The 22,388-nt window shown below is 44.8% G+C and overlaps 3 protein-coding genes across 3 annotated transcripts; 1 reads left to right on the top strand and 2 right to left on the bottom strand.

Annotated features, from left to right (window-relative positions):
• Positions 1-346: 346 nt before the first annotated feature.
• LOC120957874 (cuticle protein 18.6-like) lies at positions 347-1,176 on the top strand. The gene has a single exon (XM_040380294.2). It carries the CDS (start codon positions 709-711, stop codon positions 1,066-1,068), a length of 360 nt encoding a protein of 119 aa, XP_040236228.1. The 5' UTR covers positions 347-708; the 3' UTR covers positions 1,069-1,176.
• Positions 1,177-14,742: 13,566 nt separating this feature from the next.
• Positions 14,743-15,762, bottom strand: LOC120957364 (ATPase inhibitor mai-2, mitochondrial-like). Its single transcript, XM_040379543.2, has 3 exons — positions 15,596-15,762; positions 15,225-15,360; positions 14,743-15,143 (listed from the first exon to the last, which is right to left on the bottom strand). The coding sequence occupies exons 1-3, from the start codon at positions 15,643-15,645 to the stop codon at positions 15,015-15,017; spliced, it is 315 nt and encodes a 104-aa protein (XP_040235477.2). The 5' UTR covers positions 15,646-15,762; the 3' UTR covers positions 14,743-15,014.
• A 614-nt stretch (positions 15,763-16,376) lies between these two features.
• Positions 16,377-19,552, bottom strand: LOC120957363 (nucleolar transcription factor 1-like). The gene is made up of 6 exons (XM_040379542.2): positions 19,122-19,552; positions 18,646-19,052; positions 18,441-18,562; positions 17,373-18,329; positions 17,190-17,294; positions 16,377-17,086 (listed from the first exon to the last, which is right to left on the bottom strand). The coding sequence occupies exons 1-6, from the start codon at positions 19,195-19,197 to the stop codon at positions 16,642-16,644; spliced, it is 2,112 nt and encodes a 703-aa protein (XP_040235476.2). The 5' UTR covers positions 19,198-19,552; the 3' UTR covers positions 16,377-16,641.
• Positions 19,553-22,388: the final 2,836 nt, after the last annotated feature.

Here is a 22,388-nt window from a genome sequence, read left to right as displayed (position 1 = left end):
TATCTAATGTCGATTAGTTTCGATATTTATGATCATGAGTAAATTAGTTTTACTTCTTTCATGTAAAAATCTATATAGACATCTCAAACATCTCGTGTAAATCAATAGATTACGCTCAATTGATTATGAATTTTAATATTTAGATAATAACAGTGTTAGTTATTTGACGATTTGCTTACAATTTAACATTTAAACAGCGTTCCCAAAAAGCCATCAATTTCTTTGATTTTACTACGGTAGCCCTACTTTATCCGGTTGACAGTGACATTACCCAATTTTCAGACATTGTGTAACACGCCGGCATACAGTAGGATGCCTCAGAACGTCACCGCCGACACCGTCGTACAACAGGTTGGCCGCCACCATATAGCACGTCCCGCGTACGATCACACGACGTGATCAGGTTGGAATGCTTAATCAAACGCATGCTACGCACCACGCAGTACCACACAGTGCCAGACACTATCCTAAGAGCGGCCCTCACGATCCTCAATGACGTTCGATGACCGCGATACATGTACTGTTCGTCACGGTCTCTTACCCTTTCCCCAAGAGACGCGGTTTTTTTTCGGGGGGGAACATTACAATTAATCGGGAGTATAAATATGACGATCATCGGTAGCAAACGACACAGTTCACAGCCAGCAAACGATCAGTGCTTCTACAAACCACCAAAACCCCAAACCACCACCACCACCACCAAACAAAATGTTCGCCAAAGTGTTCATCTTCGTCGCCATCGCCGTTGCCTGCGCTGCTGGCAAGCCGCTGACCGCTGCCGTCGTCGCCGCACCGGCCGTGGTGACCGCCCAGAGCTCGCAGTACGTCGCCCGGAACTACAACGGAGTGGCCGCTGCCTACACCGCCCCGGCCGTCGTGTCGGCCGCTTACACGGCACCGGTGGCCGCCGCCTATACGGCCCCAGTTGCTGCCGCTTACACCGCTTACGCCTCGCCGCTGGCTGCTGCCTACACTACCGCTCCGGTGGCCGCTGCCGCCTACAGTGCCCCGCTGACGGCTGCCTACACGGCTGCCTCGTACGCCCCGTACTACCCGTACGTGCTGTAAGGCACCTTCTCAGCATATCCTCAGTTAATGACTCAAAGGACTCCTGTTTTCCCCCCGCCATGATCGTTTGTTGTAAATAATTACAGTTGAAGCATTAAGCAATTCAAAGGTCGCTAGTGTTTGTAGTTTCGCTTTTTTTTGTACGAAGTTGGGAAAGAAAATTCATCATTATAGGTCTGGAGACTTCCACTCCGCCGGAAGTTCTTATTCTTCCCCCATTGACCCACAGTGCCCTGCAGTGGCATTCAATGTTGCGTTTGAAGTGTCCAGCGCCATTGCGAGTGTAACCTCCTTTTTACGGGAGACAGTGAAGGGAGTGAAAAGATTTACGCTCGTTCTTGGTCCATTCATTGGGATAGAAAAATAGAAAGGGGGAATCCAAGAACAGGATCGGTTCTGTTCGCATGACGCACCGGACGCAATAAAGCCTCTTTAAGTATTGAATGGGAAGAGGGCCAATGGGTAGAGGGTGGTGTAAAAGTACACTTTACGGCGCAATGAAGTAGAGTGCAAATTGATCTGCTTCGATTGAAGCGGTAAGCTGCCGAGCTCTTTCTATGTCACGGGTAGCGAATGTTTTCATTGGAACATTTCTTGCTTTTATGATGGTCGGTGTATTGATTTTAGCTGGAAAGCAATTTTCTGCGCAATGACTCGTTTTGTACGACTTTTCGTTTCTTGAACTGAAGGGGCGCTTTCTTTCAAAATTTGAAGTCAATTACGAGACAATTACTCGTACTTACGACGTATGATAAAAGTTTTCTTTAAAGATATAAAAATTCAAAAGGAAATCTTTTTTCACTTAAACAATCAAAATAAGAGAAGAAACAATTTTAAGGCCGGGCTACATTGACCGTACTCGCAGGTGTAATTTTGATTTTCACTAGCGCATCTGGCGGTGGCTGGTGGAAGCTTTTTTTCGTCTTCAAGGGAATGGTCGTGCCGGATCTCAAAATTAATTAGTTTTTTCGCCGTTTTTCGATGCGAAAACGGCTGAAATACTTGCACAACATATTCATCTATCAATTACAAAGCAGTCCAGTTAAGGTAAAAAACATGGAAAAATAACATATTTTCTGAAGCGGCTCCAAATTGTTTGGAAAAATGCTTCGGTCAGCCGCCGCCAGATGCGCTAGTGAAAATCAAAATTACACCAGAGAGTACGATCAATGTAGCCCGGCCTTTAGATACGTATTAGTGAAAGTATCTTAGTGTCTTATTTGATTATTTGAACACGATGATCGGATGACAGCGTCCGCTCAAGTCATACTCATGATCAGTGCTGCAAAATGTCATGATCATCACGAGATTTTCACAAACGAATACAATGAACATATCCGTGGTGGCTTGATGCTCATTGCTGATCAGTCAATGAAAGTGCTTCATGACATGCTGAGCGCGACGTGCGAGTGCTTGAGTCAAACCCGACAACTCTGACTGACAAGCTGGGCTAAATGCCGACGCAAGCATAATCATGATTTTTTCTGACTGTGAACCGTGCTGCCAAATGCTACTGTTTCAGTCACGAACACTCATGACTGAAATGAAGTTCAAATCAGCTCACGTACACAGCTGAGATGATCAGAGTTGAGACTCAAACAGTTGGTGGACCAATCACCAATGCTTTTAGACTTAACTCTTGGTCACTCATAACATTTTCTGTCTGTGATAATCACGACATTATTGGAATATACTTGGCGTGAGGTTACAAGCGACAAAATGATCATCAAAATGATCAGCTTTCTCACTTTGTCTGGTTTGAGATGGTCTGTCGGGTTAAACAGAGCGAGAAAACATGCACATTTCGTTTCTTGGAACCACTCGCACGCACCGCATATCTCCCATGACCACCGCGATGATCACCGACTGAAAATGTCGCGACCAAGTGACTGAACAAGAGTTGGTTGCACAAAATGTCACCAAGCATGTGATGATCGCAACAACTGTTTGAGTCTCACCTCTGATCATTACAGTAGAGCAGCTTTGTCATGACTATGTCAGTGACGTTTTGTAGAACTGATCACAGTAACAAAAAGTCATGACATAGTGACTGCCCAAGCGTTGGTCGCAAAAATATCACAGCAGCATGCATTGATCACTCCAATCGTTTTGAGTCTCATATCTGATTATGACAATTGCAAGTACGTGACGTTGGCTCAAAGTCTCTATAAAAATAAACAACAAAAAAGTACGTGACGTTGATATGGATTTTGTTTCAGTCAGATCTTTTTTACGGCATTGACAGTGCCATTTTGCAGCATTGTTTATAATTAAGATCCCTCTTGCACAGGATTATCAGAACCGCGAGCCTCATGCAGATCCCGAGAGCTTTTTAAAACTATCAAAAAATCATGATTGTAACGTCTTTTCAAACTAAGATTTAAACGTAAGTGAAAGGCGTAAAAATGACCTCAAGGAGTGCACTTTAAGCCAATAAGTCCTGAGCTCCGAGAAATGTATCAACTTTTTATACATTTGCATAAAAATGTATGTTTTTTCCTCGTTCCATCTTCAAGCGCTGACCATCGACTGATTCAAAGAAAGTATCGAAAGTCTGTAGTTCAATGTATGTAATTTTGTATCTTAAGGATTTAAAAACAGCTCTACGTAAAGATTTTTTATAATTTATTACACAAAAATTCGATCTGTATAAAATTAAAAGACATTCTTAAGAAACAAGCACTTGCAGCTGAGAGCTGATCTGTTTTGATCGAGTCGAATGTACTCAGAAACTCCTCTTCTAGTTGATCCTTCAAATTTATGAAATAAAACCCGCCATTATTCGGACTCTCTTCTCCAAAGGCATCAAATAAGACCAGTCGTGTAGATAGTAGATAAAATCCGAAAAAAAATAATGCGATAAATAAAAGAGTGTGAATAATGTTCCCATGAGCAGTGGCTTAGGTCGCTCGCCGACTGCCAGAAGGTCGTACGTGGTTCGATTGTCAACCGGGAACCATTCCTTACATGCACTATGTTCACTTACTCGCCTTGCGTTTAAAATTAATCACAAAATGCCATTTGAAAAGGGGGTCAGTCTGCTTACAGATTATGAAATTGCGTTTGTACATCGAAAAATGAGGCAATAAAATGAACAACATTAAGCATACGCATAACTTTAGACCTCATTAATTGCTTCAAGGCGTGATTGGTTCAATGTTGAATTGTTTATTATCAATTTTAAGCATATTTTTAATGCCTTATAAACTTAGTTTGTCTATGAGCTATGCAAAAAAGGGGTCTGAATCCAAGAAAGCTATCGTAACGATTGGAAAGGATTCCTTCTGCCGCTAGCTATGTCAGTGGTAAAAAGACATCAAAAATCAATAGCTACCACTAACTGTGCTAATACGCTGAAGACGCATTGTACCGCAAATGTACCTTCAAAGCACGTGACGAGTTTTGCGATTACCTTCATCACCGAATACCGAGAACCGTTTATCCCCCGTTTATGGATGTGCAAAGATTATGCAAATGCCACATCCTCACGCTGCCCCTCATCAAATCCCACTCATCAAACCCCTCACTATCATATACCGACAAACCTCATAAAACCCGGTCATCTGTCATATTCATATTGCACACGTCCGGGGGTGAGGAAGAAGGACAGGTTCCGGAATTCTTCGTACTCGGGGTTGCAAGGATATATATTCTATCTGGCACTCAGATCGGGTCGTCTTCACCCGATTGCTTAAAGTTGAAGCTCGGATCGAAGGCCCACCGCTTCTACGCTATTCTTATCCCTTTTGGCAGCATTTCTAAGACAAATTCCTTCGTCTTCGTGCGAAACCCGCACCTGCACCTTAGAAATGGCATTTTCATCGACACGTGCCAACCACACAAAACCCGCAAAGGACAAACGAACGACCAAGCGTGGAAAAATATTCTAAGAAATGCGAACAATTCTCATATTTAATATTCATACCCACCCAATAATTATGCACGGTACGCGGCTGGTGCCAACCAACCACCCCCGACCGACCGGATACCATCATCCTTTTCATCCTGCCCAACCACACATCCTGCCAGCAAGCAGCAGCAGCATCGCCGTACCGTGGCTTGCGAAACAAACCATACGCATTAAGGTGCTTCCTTGCGCAAAAAGGGAAGTATGCGCCATCTCATGCCGTCGTCGTTCGTGAACCTTTGTCTACCGATACGATGGTGTCCATCCTGTGGCATCGGCAAACCCATCGTTGCACAAATACCACCGGTCAACGCCGCAACAACAGGTACGAGGCGCGAATTCAAAACGACTCTTTCGAGCCCGAAACTGAAACGCGCCACAGCAAACCAATATGTCATCATTCCAGCAGTTCTTTTCCATTGGACGAGGTTTGAGCTGGACAGCAAAATAAAAAGCAACAGGCCCCTGCTAGGCAAGGGTGTGTGTGTGATATCGTCGTCCTGCTGGCATAATTGTGAAGCCATTGGGGTTGCCTCTTCCTGTCGCCCGCGCGTTCGTTCTGGAATGGAATCTACTCGCACGTTTGTGCACGCGGTGAATAGTCAAGCATTCCAACTCTGTTCCAACCAGTTCGCTTTCCCCGGGGCACTGGATGATGCAACACCGGACGGACGGGGTAGCACGGGGTCGACGAGCACAGAGGACACCAGCTCTTTCTCACGGGGGGTTAGGGCACAACAACAAAAAAAGGATGGAGGTGCTTTATAATTGCACCGAGTTATTGCCGGCGGAATGAGATTAAAAGGCTATAGTGAGTGTGTCTGTCGATCAGGATGTTTGTGGTAAGTGTAAAGAGGAAAAGCGAGAAGCAAAAAAATGGTGGAAAACACCAGTCAGCTCGACGAGTGGACTTTGTGTGGTGCGAATGACAAAATAATGCCAGGGCTCGCTTAAGTGACCGGACGATTGACTTTGAACTTCGGCACAATGGGGTAAGATGAAGGAATTGAAGGATAAAAATGGTTAACAATTGTTCTTTTGTTCTATTATTTATCTAGTTTTTTTTCTAAAATGAGGTTGTAAATATGAGCACAAATGCCACAAAAGAAATTAGGGAAATTCCTGAAATGGAATTAAGGATTAACCTAGTAAGATGACTTGATCATCCGAAAATCGTGTTAGTCGTTCCATTGTTCATATTAATAACGATCTTTAGTGATTTTTACAATTCCTCGACTTGTGCCTTCTTAACATGTCAAACTCCTCCAAATAATCTGCAAATTTCGAAGCAATTTAATATTTATTAATGTAATGTAGCTATCAAAATATTTTACCTAACTAAAATAACTAAAAGCATGCCCGTCAAGCCTCATACAGACCGTCCCCCCCGTAGCAAGGACTGGAAAATTGGTTCTGTGGTACTGAATAAGTCTCGAAAGCCTATAAAGGCCGGTCTGCGTAGTACGATACGCCAAATAGAAGAAGACTTAGCCAGGAACTTCTCATGCTCTCCAGAAGCATACTTTTCCGCTTGAAGAAAAGTACTTTCTCACGATTGTAAGTCACTGTTACTATCATAGTTTTCATGCTGCTGTTCTAGAACCTATCTGATAGAACATCTTCATATAACGGAACTTCTGAATATATTATGATTCAAAGATAATTCACGAACTTATACTGATCTTGCAACTGAATTGAAACCTATCCTAGTGTTAGACAGTTTCGGATTAAACCGCTCACACTAAAGCGATCACACGAATGTAGGCTCTTCTAAAGTCCCGAACGGGAAGTTGTATGAGGAATTGAGCAATGATTGAGAATCAAATTTACTTGTAGGAAGAGGTGATCCTTAATTCGGGACCCCTCGAGACCTCTGGCCGCTTAGCTTGCATATGATTTATTCGCCTCTGGTTTAGGAATTGATATAGAACCTATAATGGACTTGAAATTAAATTAAATGAAATTAAATCAGATCGTAGTCTTGGAAGTTATTCCAAACCTATCTTAGTTCGTGAACCTATAACGAAGCTGATTAGCTAGAACTGGTCAAGTATCCTGATCTCGGAACTGGTCACGAATCTATGCCAGGCCTAGAACGGGCTGCAACATTCTGATTGTAGAGTAACTGATCACCGAACTGCCTAATCGATAAGAAATCCTTGGAATTGCTATTCCGGGAGAAATTTAGAGGTTCTAATGTAAGGTGTTACGCATGCGAATATATTTTTTTTCTTTCACCAATTTGCTTATCCTACTCCAAGTAACCACTGTTTAACCCTCCCAAATCCTTCCACGTCACAGAAAGAATTTTCTTGAAACACGAACAATCCAGTCCGAGCGGATAAACGGGTAAACATGCAAGGGTAAAATTTCGTATAAAAGTAGGCCATGTTTTCAATAAAGAGATATTCAAACATAGAAAAGAGGCGAAAGAACTCCGTTGGAGCCAAAGCCTCTATAAACTATTCAAACAACAACAACATTCAAACATAGGAGTTCCTCAAGTAAACACCTTTCATTCCAACATCCGAAATAGGACAAAGTCCCTAGAATTCCAAGCTAAACATCCTAAACATCCGTCTGCACAGGCTTCTCAACCATTGGATCAGAAGCAACTAGCGAGAATGACTGGTTAGTAGGCAAAGTATCAAGACTCTGTCCAAAAGTCCGCTGTTTGTTTCTCCTCCGCAACGACCCTGTGACTCTTGCTGAGAGCCAATTCTTCACGTGGCCTACCGGAGAAGCTCGGTACAGTAAGAATTTCTGAAGTACGCCAATATCTTCCCATTGATTGATTTGAAGAATTCTTGAGTAATTATGTTTTTTTAACACTTTTACTAACAAACAATCCCATTGTTCCCGTCATCGTACTCACTTCCTGGCTATGGGTGCATTAGAAAAAGTAAGTAAACGTCGAACTGAGGAAAAAAAAAACCCTACCTCACTCACCCGCCATCCGCAATCCACAGGAAGTGTACAGAAATTGCGTCCGCTAAAGTGTTCTGCGCCATCATCCATCATCGCGCGCGCGAACCCCGTTCGACAGTGTGTCCCGTCGCCACGTGCGCGGTCACGGCTTGGCACTTTCTGCTGCATTTTGTACCGTTCATTCTCTTTCTTCTTGTGCAATGAATTGCCACTTCCCGTTCGAAGATGGTGCTGTCCCGGGACACCGCCGGAAGTCACTCTCCGTCTTCCTCGAAACCTCAGCCGCCGTACGAAATTATGGCACAATGAGACAAACGGTACACCGTTTTTTTAAAAGAGTTTCTTCCAGTTTTTGTATCCCAAAGGGTAATCCTGATCCTTGTGCACACACACACACATACATACCGAACGCTGGCTGGTCAACGAACTCGAGTGCCGTGTGGCCCGTTTTGTCCATTCATCAGGCAAGTCTAGCCACCGTCATTGTTCCGGCAAAGCGCGATAGGCCATCCTTTTGGGACCGCAAGCGCCCTGTTTTCTCGGAGTTTTTTTGTGGTTGTTGCGACTGTCAGACACTCACACGTGGGCGTGGACTTAATTGGCGGGAGGCTTCCTAGTGGGTTGGAACGATGAATAGAGAGAAAATAAAATTAAAGCACAACGTCAATAAACGAACGGCTGGGACGCGCGCTAGTGGCTTGGCTTGGGACCCTGGTGGAGGCTCTTTTTAATAAGTGCTACACCCTTCTATTTCGCCTACTCCAATCATACAAACAGAGATTGGGAGGAAATGGCACGAAACACGAGTTCCCCCGATAGCCCGATCGATTGTAATAAATTTACGATTAAATTACAATCGAGATCGAATTACGAGCACGGGGGAGAGGCCACAGCACAAAAAAGCAAGGGGTGAGGTTTTATGTACGTATTTGGGCGGGCAAAAAGGACAACCCTTCTAATGATACCACCACCATCACCACCAATCGATCATACCGATAAGGGTGGCGCGACAAACCTCGATTTGATTAGGGCCGAGAAACCGAATTGTTGTAAAAGGATAATCAAAACGAAGTCCCATTTACAGTTACCGAGCCTGTGCCAATTGATTCATCGCAAAGTGGATGTGACGGAGTGTCCTGCAGGCACACAATGCGGTGGTGGGCATGGTGCGAAACATTCCTAGGCCGTTCCGATTTTTCACCGTTCCTCAAAAGGGGGTGCTTCTCTCCGTGCGTGTGTGGTTTCCTTTTTTCTGTGTGTGTTATTGCTTCATCTATCCTGTTTCGTGTTTCATCGAATTAGGTCACGCGTCGAAATAGTGTCAGATTTACTGTACCCGTACCCGGGCCCAAGTTGTGTTTTCCACGCGTGTTTTCTTTTGCAAACCTTTTTTTTTGTTTTGTTTTGTTCGTCTATTTGGTTTGTTTTGGGGGAAAACGTGTGCACGAGATGAATGGTAGGCGATAAATCGAATTCCAGGTAGGCGCTGGGATGAAGATGATTTCATCTGTCAAAAGGAATTGGAGTAGGCGAACTATCCTTTCACTGTGTCACGTGGAACGAGCCAGAGCAGCAAGGTGCTTTAAGGTAGAAAATAAACGTAAAATAAGATACCTCTCCCCTAAAGGTAAGTAAAGCTATATTACAAAACCTAACAGATAAGCGAAATCATGTGAATAATGTCCTTTCTTATCGTGCGTGAAATCACAGGAGGAACCTCCAAACCTTACCCTGCCGTCCCGTGTCTGGGTGGATAAAATTATAAGGGTCACCACGTGCGGCCTTTTTAGGACAATTATGACGTAATTTTGGTCACACAGGAGGTGCCCCTATCTGGGTACGCGTGTGCCTGTGTGCGTTTATTGCACTTCACCGCCATACGCCGCACGAACGCGGGTGCGCCACCCTACCTCGAGGACCGACAGCACGTAGGTACACACACACACCGGTTTATATGGGGGCTGTCTGGGAAATTTACATTTCCGAAGGGACGCCGCCGGTAGACCATCCGTCAATTTAATCACATTCGGAGAGTTTCGGGGATGAGTGGGGTGATGCCGTTATTTTTTTGGCACTCTAATGCTTTATTAAATAATGATGGTAGATACAGACAGACAGACAGACAGAACCGAGCCAGACATGCAATAACGTGTTGCATTGAGGACGGAAGAAGGAAATTCGGGCCAAAAGAGTAAATATTGTAAATATTACAGCTACACGAAAAAGGAGGATGTAAATTATAAAATTATCGTTCGACAAGAAGGTGAGTGCATCAAACAGCTTAATCATGAAAGTTAAGCACATCCTTGTTGACACTAAAATCGGCATCACTAATATTGATTTTGATTTTCTCCCCCAAAGGTCTTCCAGCATTAATTGATTGGTCCGTTAAATTGTAATCCCGCCTGGTGTTCTCGGATGGTCTTGAAAACTGAGAAGCACACACCACGAATGCCTGGTCACGTTCGATTATGTCCAATAAAACGGACCGGCTAGCAGAGACCTAGTGTGGCACGTGCCACGACCACAAGAGTGTCATGTGCAGCGCACACATCGGAATACGTAGAAGGTGGACTCAACAGAGCAACAACAAAAAAAAGGTAGGATCTTCTCGTCTTTCGGTAAATTTAATACCTCCACCAAGCACGTGTGTGTGTCTGTGGGAGAGAGAAAGAGGGAGAGAGAGAGGGAAAGAGGGAGTAGAAATAATAAAGTAATAAATAGGAATAAAAAGCGCACCCCTAGCGAGTAACGCAAGGGCCCATCTTTACGCGTTGCATACGCAAATGGTGCGCGTTCGATGCGGACCCTTCTCCTTTAGCATAGCTTCCCCCGTTTGCCATCAGCTTAATGTGTCACACACGATCCAGTTTTGATTACTTAATTTGTTTTACATGGAACAAGTTTAGCTGTGGTGGTGGTGGTGGCAAAGATTTACAATTAATTACAATATCGAACGTGTGTTATTAGAGGGGAGAGCGACGCAAATCTTCGTTTTAATACACTTAAACAATATCGCAGTCCTTTGGCTAATACTTCTAGCGTACACTAGTAACGTTTCCACTTTGCTACGGTGTGGTAAGCAGCAGGGACATTATTTAAATACCATCACATACTTGACATAATTTCGTCCCATTCCCATCCCACCACAACATGCTCAAATGTCCCTGCCGAAGGATAAAGCGGAAAAGTAGTTCTAAGGACAGTTCCCCATCTAGTCCCAGCCCAGCTAGCCGTTTCGAAGGCCTTCCGGGGGAGGGGCGTACGGGTAAAAGGGGGACATTTTATCCCCTTAACTTGTTCTTCCCTTTCTGTTTCTTCTGGCTCACTACTTCTTTCAATCATCGTTCCATCTTTTGCAAAGACACGGGGACTGGGCATTCCCTTCTCTAGCCAAAGTTCTACATATCTCGTACATCGGTCATGTGGTGCTTGCAAATGCAGATCGTCCGCAGTTATGGAGGCACAGTTTCGAGGACTCGCATTACGCATATTGATGCCGATTTTTTTTCTGTATTAAAGTATGCAAAGGAAGCAACACATATCAACCGCACGGGACGTTGTGATAAGGTATCTTAAAGTGTAAAACCTTCTATTTATTCAAAAACATTCAAACAAAAGCTGCTGCTGGTTGGCTGGCGAAATTGGCACAGCAGGAGTGATGTTGATGCCCTACACAGGCGCAGCACACCAAACGTGAGGGATTTAATTTGCCGAACCTTCCGTTTAATTAATGCCAGTTCCATTTCGAACACGACCGGGTTCCGGAGAGGGACAACAATTGTCACACTGGGTAATGATGAGGTTCGAAACAGAGAAGACAAAAACTCCCAGATGTTATCGAATGCGTCGGATGTAGCTTTCGGGAGTTAGCTCGTTAGCGTTGCAACCTGGCTCGTCGGCTCCCTGAGGAGGACACATTTTGGTCGCCGTTTTTGTTTGGCGGAGCGGTAATTAATTCAATGTCAGGACACACACACACGTGCTTTTCGGTGCTTTTTGGGCTAGGCGCTTTTAAAGGTAGTGCTAAATATGATGTTTGCTAGGGAAGGTGGGGAATGTTCTCCAAAACATGCTTAATGAAATAATTGTTGTGCTGAGCAGGAAGAAAGGGTTTACCTTTTTTTTTATGGGACACTATGTTGGACGATGCTATATGTTGGTTTAACATATTTTGTTTGTTTGTTAACTTACTAAGTGAACAACAATTAGGCCATACAAATCATTCTGCTATGATTCCATTCAATTCATAGGATGGGCCACACAGCTCTTCTAACATCTGATTTACTACAAGCAGTTGAAGTTGCTTTGAGAACGTTTTTCTGTAAGCTTACTAATGACTGGGATTTAAGCTCTGGAAATTTCGCTTCTTTAATCAATCACATATGCAAAGTTGGTTCCTTCTGATAGGTTGCTACAAGAAATAAAGCTTGAAATTGGGAGCTAGAGATTCTTGAACAAATATTTAACGCAATTAATGCTTGGGCCTGCATGTTTTTCGCATCTACTTTACTTTCGTACATAACTTTACGGTTTAAACGATTTAAAACTTAAAGCTCAAGTATGGGTTTGGAACGAGAGCATTATATTTTATTCTTTTAGAGCCAGTTAGGATCTGGTCTCGTGGTACAATCATCAACTCGAACGACCTAGCCACGTTTGCGTGGTGAGTTCAAGCCCCGATTGGATCGTACCCCCATACAAGTAGGTCTTTTGACTATCCTGCAACGGGTAAAATCAATACAGGGTTTTCCAGGAGTTCTCATAGCTGTGGAGCACTTTATTGACTCTTTCTAAAGTGAAACGAACTTAATGTAACAAGTTAGCACCCGTGTTGTACATATCAAATAGGAATTTCCAAGAAACCTGTCCAAAAAGGGTACCATGGAGTCCAATTTCCATCATATAAAGTTCACTTACCATAAGAAAGATTCAAGGAAGTGTGCCACAACTATGAGAATCCTTGGAAAACCCTGCAAGTCACTGAAAGCCAAAGCCCACTGGTGGTTATAGGCGCAAGCCTTGGCCGAAAACGGTCGGTGTGTTGTGCCAAAAGAAGAAAAAAGAAAATAGTAAGGTTAATCTAATAGACAAATAGAAAAATAGTCAATCATGTTCTTCAAAATCGCCCAAATTTTAAACGGAATGATTCTGTCTTATAAACACATCAATTGACTGGTCTGGTCGCTGTTTTAACACGTTTCTTGCCTTTTTTTTCAACCTAACCATTGTATTGGTGAAAATAGTTATGTTCATCATAAATAGGCATAACCGTACAAATTATCAAGAATAAATATTTCAATTAACGCTAACAAAAAAAAAAAAAAACAAAATACAGGATGTTTAGACTACCTACATAATAACGTAAGAACACGTGCAGCAGGTGTGGGTTTTCCAAAGCAAAGAATGGAAATGGACTAAAAAAATAATACAAGAAAATAATTAAAATAGTTCCATTTACCTTTCACTATACTTACTTACTTACTTATCTGGCGCTACAACCGCTTTGCGGTCTTGGCCTGCCTCAGGAGTGTTTGAAATCGCTCACGGTCTCGCGCCTTCGTCTGCCAGTTCGTTATCCCGGCCTTAATGGCGGACGCCTCCACGCCATCTTGCCACCTCAATTTGGGCCTACCACGCCTCCTCTGTCCTTGTGGACGGCCTAAAAAGACTTTACGGGCTGGGTCGTCCGTTTCCATGCGTACAACATGGCCAGCCCACCGGAGCCTGGCGAGCTTAATACGCTGTACGACAGTGAGGTCGCCGTACATCTCGTATAGCTCGTCATTATAGCGGCTCCTCCATTGTCCTTCCACACATACGGGGCCAAGTATCCTTCTGAGCATCTTCCTCTCGAACGCAGCTAACAGGGTTTCGTCAGATTTGGACAGTGTCCATGCCTCAGAGGCGTATGTGAGTACTGGAACTATATAGGTACTATATAGTCCCAGCTTCGTCCGTCGCGACAGGTTCTTTGAGGTGAACTGGTTTTTCAGCCTGTAGAATGACCGGTTGGCAGCCAGCATCCTTGCGCGCAACTCAGCTTCCATACTGTTGTCGTTGCTGACCTTTGACCCCAGATAGGTGAATTCTGGGACGACTTCAAAAGTGCGTTCACCTATCTGTACATCACGCCTACGTAGATTCGGATTATTTATTGGTAGGTCCGCTGATGTTGCCACCATCAGTTTGGTCTTTGCCTCGTTTATCTGCAATCCGAGGTTCTCTGCCGCCTGCTCAATCCCTTGGTAGGCTTCTGCTACATGCACCTTTCACTATATATAGCACTTATGGTTGCAGGATTCTAGAGAAAAAAAAACCTACTTTAATAATCTCCCTTGTCTAGAACCATTAATTACAACAAGGAGAAACACTACCAAATAGTGCATTTAGATATAATAATTTTCAAAATAACTTCCTTTTGCTTAAGAACTGAACTCCTAAGGGAATAGTAGAGAAAACATGCTGAAAATAAAAAGTGATAATTTCCAAGATAATTTTGTATAATAAAAGCGTCATACCATGAGCCAATTGTACTGCAACGGTGCATTACCGACGGAACGGATTATATTTATAGCTCTACCGCTTCATTAGCTGGTAAACACAGATGACGTAGGTATATCTGTAAAATTTGTTTTCTCTGCGCTTCAACTACAAACGAAAGCAGCTGCGTATTTCACATTGAGTGAGTGACAATTTTAATAATGCAATGTGATATCAGTAAACGCTAGAAAGGTTAAAAATAGAATTCTGCTTCAATCGCTTTTCGCTTTCTTTCCCGATACAAAATGTTGCATAAACGAATGCAATTTAAACAGAACGCACCAAACACGGGGCAATTAAAATGATGATTGAACTCTCTAATTTATTCTAACAAACTGTCATCTGAAAACCATCACCACTACGTTCTTGGGGGGACAGGAGAGTACAAAGGCATTGGTTGGGGGATAATACTACAAACATGTTCACCTTCCTTTACCATGCAAACAAATGCACATACAAGACACAGACGCCGCACAAACGTGTTAAGTACTCATCATGGTACGATCATGATATGTGTGATGCGTGATGATATCACTCTCGATCGCGCTCCAAACGAGTGAAGCTTGATTTACTTCTTCAGCTGCTCGATCGCTTTCTTGTGGCGTGCGATCGCCTCTTCGTGGTGTTTGATCGATTCCGAGTGGAAGTCTTCCTGGTTGATGGCTTTCTGCTTCAGCTTGGCCAGCTGCTCCTGGCGCTACAATAGACGGGGGAGAGGAGAGTGAGAAAGAGAGAGTTACTAATTGATGCAGCCATGCAAGCCAAATTATCGACTTACCTGCTTGTAGAAATACTCCTCCTCGTGGGCAACCTCCATCTTGCCGAAGGAACCGCCGGCTTCACGGATCGATCCACCGCCACCGCCTCCCTTGCCAGCACCGCTGCCCATCTCGCCGGCGCTCATGCGAGCGATTCTGGAAGGCAAAACGCACATTGGGCATTAACATCGAAATCACTCTATCGACATATCGTGCTTGCACCGCACTCCCAAAATGATAAGCAATTGCACCCTCCGTGTGTTCCGAAGATAAGAAATTAGGGTAAGAAACGGTCGTGGCAACCATTTGGTTGAATACCATTTCAATTCCCAAAGTAGGCGCACAACGCACAACGGAAAATATCAATGTAATGGAGCTTTAAGAAACGTACCTCATTCCGCTGGGAATCATCCAGGTGGTAGTTTTGCGCAGAGATTGCATCTTGAAGCAGATCCTCCTTTTTGTTGAACTGTTTGGACAAACACGAATTGATGGCCGTTCGCCTCGAACGCACAGCACCGAATACAGCAGAATGATGGACGATCCCACACAAGCACACATACACTTTCACACTGACGATGACTTTGACGTTTTTGACAGTCCAACCTTGACGAAAGTGCATTGCAACAGGTAGGGTTTTAGGATGCAATTTTAATCTGCCCGTTCGGATGACGGTGGACGGGTTTGAATCAGTAACGATTGATGTACCCATTTTTTGGAATTCATTTTTTTTCACTTTTATTCGTTTAAGTAAGATAAATTTTTGAATTTGCAACACAACCGAAACGAAAAGAAAAAAATACGCATTTCAATGCAGTCAAGTAACTTCATCAAAGGAGGCACACGTCACTTTCATTAGAACAACACTACTAGATGCTACAAATAAAACACGTGTTTTTGTGTTAGGATTCAACGACAATGCGGAGTGGACCCGCAGGTTGTACCTAGTATTTGGCTTGCCCCAAGTCTTTTGTTGAGCTTTTGAGCTCTGCCGCTACCCGTGATTGCGCTATATATTCTCCCCTTTTTGTGTGTGCCGCGGGTTAGGCGAGCTTTTCCTATTAGAAAGGGAGAAGAATTCTGGTATCTTCCTTGCCATAAGCGTCCTGTTGTTGGTTCTCTTTTCAGTTTGTTTTCTGTGTGATGCGTTTCGTAAGTCAAACACAAATGTCTCTATTTGCTTCACCTCTAAGCGAGGGAAGGATTGGTTTATAATGGCGTTATTTCAAGCTGGAACTCCCGGCTTCATGTTGCATTTAACTGCTTAACTGTTTGCTTATATACACGCAACGAAAAAATCCATTATAAAAAAGAAGGACGTAAAAATAAGGAAGGAAATCCTCGAACGACAGGGCACCCATTCCACACAACGGAACGGGGACACCAAGGGGATCTTCCGAAACGGGAGCATAATTCCATATACACCTACTACCACCATTACTCATCGCTACTATCATCATCGTCATCGTCGTCGTCGTCATCATCATCATCATTGTTGCCATTCGTACCCGTCGTGGCCGTCGTTGCCGTCGTTGCCGTCGTCTCCTCTTCCTCCTCCTCATCGCTGTCGCTGTCGCTGTCGTTGGGTTCCTCCTTGGGGATCTTTTTGGCTACTGGGGCGGCTGATGCCGATTCCTCGTCGCTTGTAGCATCCAAACGAGCCTCCGCCTTCTCCCTTTCCATTTTCGCGAGATACTTTGTGAGGCCCTCCTTCGGTACCGTTTTGAGGTACTTCTGCAGGTCCTTGAAGTACTTCTGCTTTGCTGCGCGCATTTCCGCCTTCAACGTTTCCTTCCGGTGGGTGGAAAGGTTCCGGAACGACTCCTCGCACTTCTCATCCTTGCCGAGGTAGTGGAACTGTCGGTAGTACTCCAGCAGGTTTCTGAAATTTCGAGGAAATGGTTGCAAATAAGTAGTACTGCCATCGTGGCCCATTACCCGCCAGTGTGTGCGACTGCGTTTATGCCTGCCCCCCTGACACTTACTTTGGCGGACGTGGTGGCTCTTTCCTTTTTCCGGTTCGTCCGTTTGAGTCCACTGCTGCACTGCTGACCTTGGAACTGCTGTTGGTTGCTTGCTTTTCCGTGTTGCTATAAAAAAGGGAAGAAAACCTCACATTACACAACCATTCCCGCGCCGCTAAACCCGCACAAGCTGGTCGCCCTTACCTATCCGATTCGCTGCCCGCAACGGACACCTTTTTCTTCTTCTTCGGCGACGGTACGGCGGCTTCGTCCGCAACCACCTCCTGGTGGGCCCGTTTTGGGGTCGGGCTTTTCAGGATCGATTTAATCGGTTTCGGAATCGGGCTGCCCAGGTCTGCTGCTGCTGCAGCTGCTGTTGCTGCCGGTGCCGGCGATGCTGCTGCCAGTGCGGCCCCATCGCCGCCATTCTTCTTGGACGCTTTGTTTTTCTTCTCCTTCTTGATCTCCTTCGGCACGCTAATGATCGTCGATTCCGCGATCGGTCGCGTCACGTCGTACACCTCGGTCGAATCCACCAGCGACTGGAACGGCCGGTTATCGAGCTGCTGCTTTTCCTCCTTGTCCAGCTTGGACTTGATGAACGTGCGCAGCTGCTCGATTTCCGCTTGCCGCGCGGTCTCGTCCTCCAGGTTGGTGATGTACTCCTGGTACTTGGTGACGTACTCCTGCTTCGCGTGCCGGTACTCGATCTCGAGCTGCAGCTTGCGCACCTTGGGCAGCGATCTGTACTCGGCCAGCTTGTCCTTGCGCCAGGCCGCCAACGACATCGACGGATCGTGCTCGGTGTAGCGCTTCAGGTAGTAGTCGGACACGCTCCGCGGGATGGGTTCCGGCTTGCCGGCCGCCACCTGCAGCATGGACTGCTCCTCCTTCGTCAGCTTCAGCTTGGCGGTGCCGGTCTGGTCCGACTGGCTCTGGAATGCCCGCTGGATGTACTTGACCTTCTGCTGCACGTCCAGCTCATCCCAGAGCTTGCGCAACGCCAGGCCGGTAATTTCGTCCATCTCGCCCTGCTTCTCGTCCCGGAACAGCCCGAACGGCGTAATTGCGGTGGGTTTGCGAGCCTTTTTCGCTTTTCTGGGAGTGGATTCTTTTTTGGCCTTCTTTTTCTTTACCGGCGCTGCATTCGGATTGTCGCGGCTGGTGGGGGGGATGGAAAGAAAAAGTAGCGAAAAACAATGTTCCGTATTAAACACGGTCTTCCGAAAGGAGAAGTTGTGTGGGAAGGGGAGGGGGATTCCGATTACTAACTAGAATTGTGCCAGCTCCTGCTTGTACTGTTCCTTCGCGGTGGCGGCCACGGCTTCGTACTTCTTTTTCTTTTTCTCCGACAGGATCGCGAACTCTTGGCTGAGCATTTTCATCATCTCGGGCTGTAAACGAGTAGCAATTAAACGCAGGTTTGCAATTAAAAATGTCTTTGTAAAGCCTTTGATTTTTTTATCGCTTCACTTACGGCCGATGCGTTGGGATGTTTGGCTTTCAAGGCAGTGAACTTTTCCTTCACAAAGAGATTGTACGCGGAGAGCGGATGTTTGGGTTTGCCAACCGAGTTCAGCTCCAGCGACAGCTGCTCCATATCGCCCATAATCTCGGTCAGGGTACGAAATTTGCGTGCCTTCTCTGCCAGCTGTGCGGTGGTCTGCTTGACATCCTCCTCGGAGTGGCCCTCGACCACCACCTTCTCCCAGGGGATCTTTTTCAGCGTGATCTGATACTTTTTCGTGTCCTTCCGGGGCAGCACGGTGCGCAGCTGCTCGAACAGCTTCCGATAGTCCGCCACTCCCCAGCCGGCGTTGGGCGCGTCGTCCGCGATCTCTTCGATCTCTTCCTCCGAATCGCTCTCATCCACTTCGGACGATACTGTAAACAATGCGGGATGCGGTTAGTCGATGTGTGTGTGTGTGCGTGTGTTATAGAAGAAATCGTTACCTCCTTCGAACTTTTTCGTCATTTCCTCAACCGAGGGCGCGCGGGCGAACGCAACCGAAAGCGAACGTTTCCTCATTTTGCTGCCTGAGATTTCAACAAAACTGCCGCTTTACACACACACAAACAAGCACAACACCAACTACTCAATGTTGATAAAAATGAACGCGTGCTGCAAGAGGTAGGTTAAGTTGGGTTCCCTCCAAATAGCTATCGAAGGGCCGAGCGGGATTACGCTCTATTTCGCTATCGCACTAATTAGAACAGATTGTACGCAACCGGTACAGAAGGCAAGCTTGATGCTCCTGCGAAACACACGCCAGCTTTTATAAACACACTTTGTATTTCAAAAACAAAAGCGCGAACCGGCGTGGTGCTGAGAATGCCGTCGCGAGTTTTGTTTCGAACAAATGCGTGTGGCATGGACACCAGTGTGGCCAGATTATTTTGGCGGTTTTCGGTAGGCGCATCAAAATTTTATCGGTAGTTTTCGGTAGGTTAAAACTCGAAACTTAACTCGAGTTGAAAGAAGTGAAAGCAAAAGAAGTGTTAAGCGTGATGGGGGGGGGGGGGGGGGGGACTAATGCGCAAAATTAAAGTTCCATATCAAAAGAATATGCATCCTTTACTTAGGATATGGATTAGATTTGGTTCAGCGGTTACACAAATGAAGGTCTTTCTGAAGTGTTGATCTGAAAATGGTACTAGGAATTCTAAACCAAAGAATAACTAAGATGCTCATTCTTTTTTCTCAGTGGTGGCAAGTTCTTTTTCTTGGGGCTCAACGCGACCGCCACTGCAGTGCTCCATTCATACGATTTTATCGTACATGCTGTAATTTGATTTTCGCTGGATTATTTAGATTGATTTGATTGTTTGGCTGAGTTTCATCGTTCAATGATTACAAAAAATTGAGATTTTTTCCTTGAAACCCAAATATATATACATCGGTATTTCTGGTCACTTTGCCCACAGGGCAGGCGAGCTTTTGGCGGCCACCGTCGCAAAACCGTCGCAAAACGTCAAAACCGGCGTCGCATGTACTGCAAACCGACGTCGCCAGCGAGCGAAACTCGCAACGATTTCGAGGCGCTGGCGACGGTCGTTTTTGACGTTTTGCGACGGTTATTGACCTTTCGAGGGAGCTTTTGCCCTGCGGTCCAGTGTGGCCAGATTATATTGGCAGATTTCGGCAGGAGCACTGTTGAGAACGCAACCATTTAACCGTCTTGTGTACGACCAAAAAACTTTACGTAATCGTACTACCACCTACCCGGGTAGGCCATACAATTTGTATGGAAGAATGATGTTTTTTGTGATTAAAAGAGTATATCTTTTGAATTTGTAGTAAGATTTGAATGTAAACTGTCTTATAAGTTCATAATAATGTTTTATAACATATCGTTGTAAAATTAGAATTTTAAAAATCCTATCAATATTTTTTTTAATCAAAAATGTGCAGTAAGGCACGTGTCTGTGCTCCATCGCATGCGATTGTATCGCACGTGCTGTCAAACGCTTTTTCGTATAATATTGCGATTATTGGGATGATTTTAATAATAAAACGATTATGAAATTAAGTTGAGATTGTTCCTACAAAACACCACACATTTAGTTTGACAGATAAAATCGGATGCAGCGTCCGACGAAATCAAAAAATTTTGATTCCGTCGTACGACTAAATCGCACGTCCGACGTTATTTGTCAAATCTCATATCAAATTCTGACAGGCCTTCCGATAAAATCGCATCCGATGGAGCACAGACACGAGCCTAACTCCAACATCCCAACCGGCCTTGCCGCATGTTTTAAGTGGATGAATAGTCTTTTTCTAAGTTTTACTTACGTTTCTTTCAAAAGTTACATACATTTTTCAATTGTTTTGCTTGTTGTATAAACATATATGTTGACGATCTATAAAATATACTCATCTGTGTTGTGTACAGAAACAGTCCAGTGTAACCGCGACTCGATGCTGTTGTGGAACTGACAGCATCCGACGTCCGAATGGCCGTTAAGGGCTTCGGGAGCGATCGGGCTACCGAGGGTTCGCACTCGATCATAGGCTGCGACCCGACACACACAACAGTCTTGTAGCATATACAGTGGAACGTCGATTATCCGGGCAGCTCGGGACCGGGCGTTTGCCGGTTAATCGATTTGCGCGGATAATGGTCTAAGAAATGTCAAATTCATATAAAAATTAAATAATCAACTAGTTTTATGATTAATTCACCTTGAATCAATCGATAAATCGTTAGTAGAATATTATTTTAATCAATAACTATAGGTTGTTGTTCATGAACAACTGTTCATGAACAAAAATAAATTTCGAAAACACCACTAGACACTACAGAGCTGCACAAAAAACTGGTTGCCCACTTGACTATCGCATCGAATGTTCAATGTACGTTTGAACAGCTGTCACATTTATGCGCACGGTTAAGGCGGCGCTCTAGCAGCAATCGAACACGACATCCGACCCAAACAAACCCATATAATCATATGGAGGTGGACTGTCAGACACAAACAAACAAACAAGACAAACATGTCAAATACCATACATTTTTCATGTTCGATGTCGTGTTCGATTGGTGCTAGAGCGCTGGGTAAGCCGCCCGCCGGTTAATCCGCCCCCGGATAATCGACGTTCTACTGTATATTATTTATATTAGAATATAGTGATTGATACAGAAGAGCCGCGTGTGTCCTTTAGTATCCTCAATTGTGCACCAGTCCGAAACACAAAAATCTGTTTTATTAAAAACTGGTTCCGACCGTCTCCAGACAACTTAGGAACCTCCTCCACTCCAATCCAACGGAGCCGGCTCTGCACCCACGGCTCCGAAGCTGACTCCGCTTCAGCTGCTCCGGAGCCGGCTCCGCACCAACTACTCCACGTTCACGGCTCCGGAGCCGGTTTTTACAGATTGCACCAAAACAATCATTTTAAATATTTTTTTAAAACAGGAATATCCATAATTAGCTGAGTAAATAATGTTGAAAGGAATCTATAAAAAAAAATCGATAAGTTTTGAACATTGTTCAACAATCACACAATCACATCGGGTGTTATATTCTACACTTACGAGATGATAGATTCGTTTTATACGCTATCATACAATGCCGTCTCTATTTGTTGTGGGCAGCCGTGCCGACCCCTGGACTTGCCGTGGCAGTTGCGCTGCCACCGGTCAACGTCCAGGGGGACGACAGTGTGTCACGCACACTGTCGCACACACTAACCAGCGCAAGGCTTAGTGTGTGCCG

This window comes from Anopheles coluzzii, chromosome 3, assembly GCF_943734685.1.
Source record: "Anopheles coluzzii chromosome 3, AcolN3, whole genome shotgun sequence".
Taxonomy (NCBI): domain Eukaryota; kingdom Metazoa; phylum Arthropoda; class Insecta; order Diptera; family Culicidae; genus Anopheles; species Anopheles coluzzii.
The sequence above is the reverse complement of the archived record's forward strand: the minus strand, read 5'-3'. Positions and strand labels throughout refer to the sequence as shown.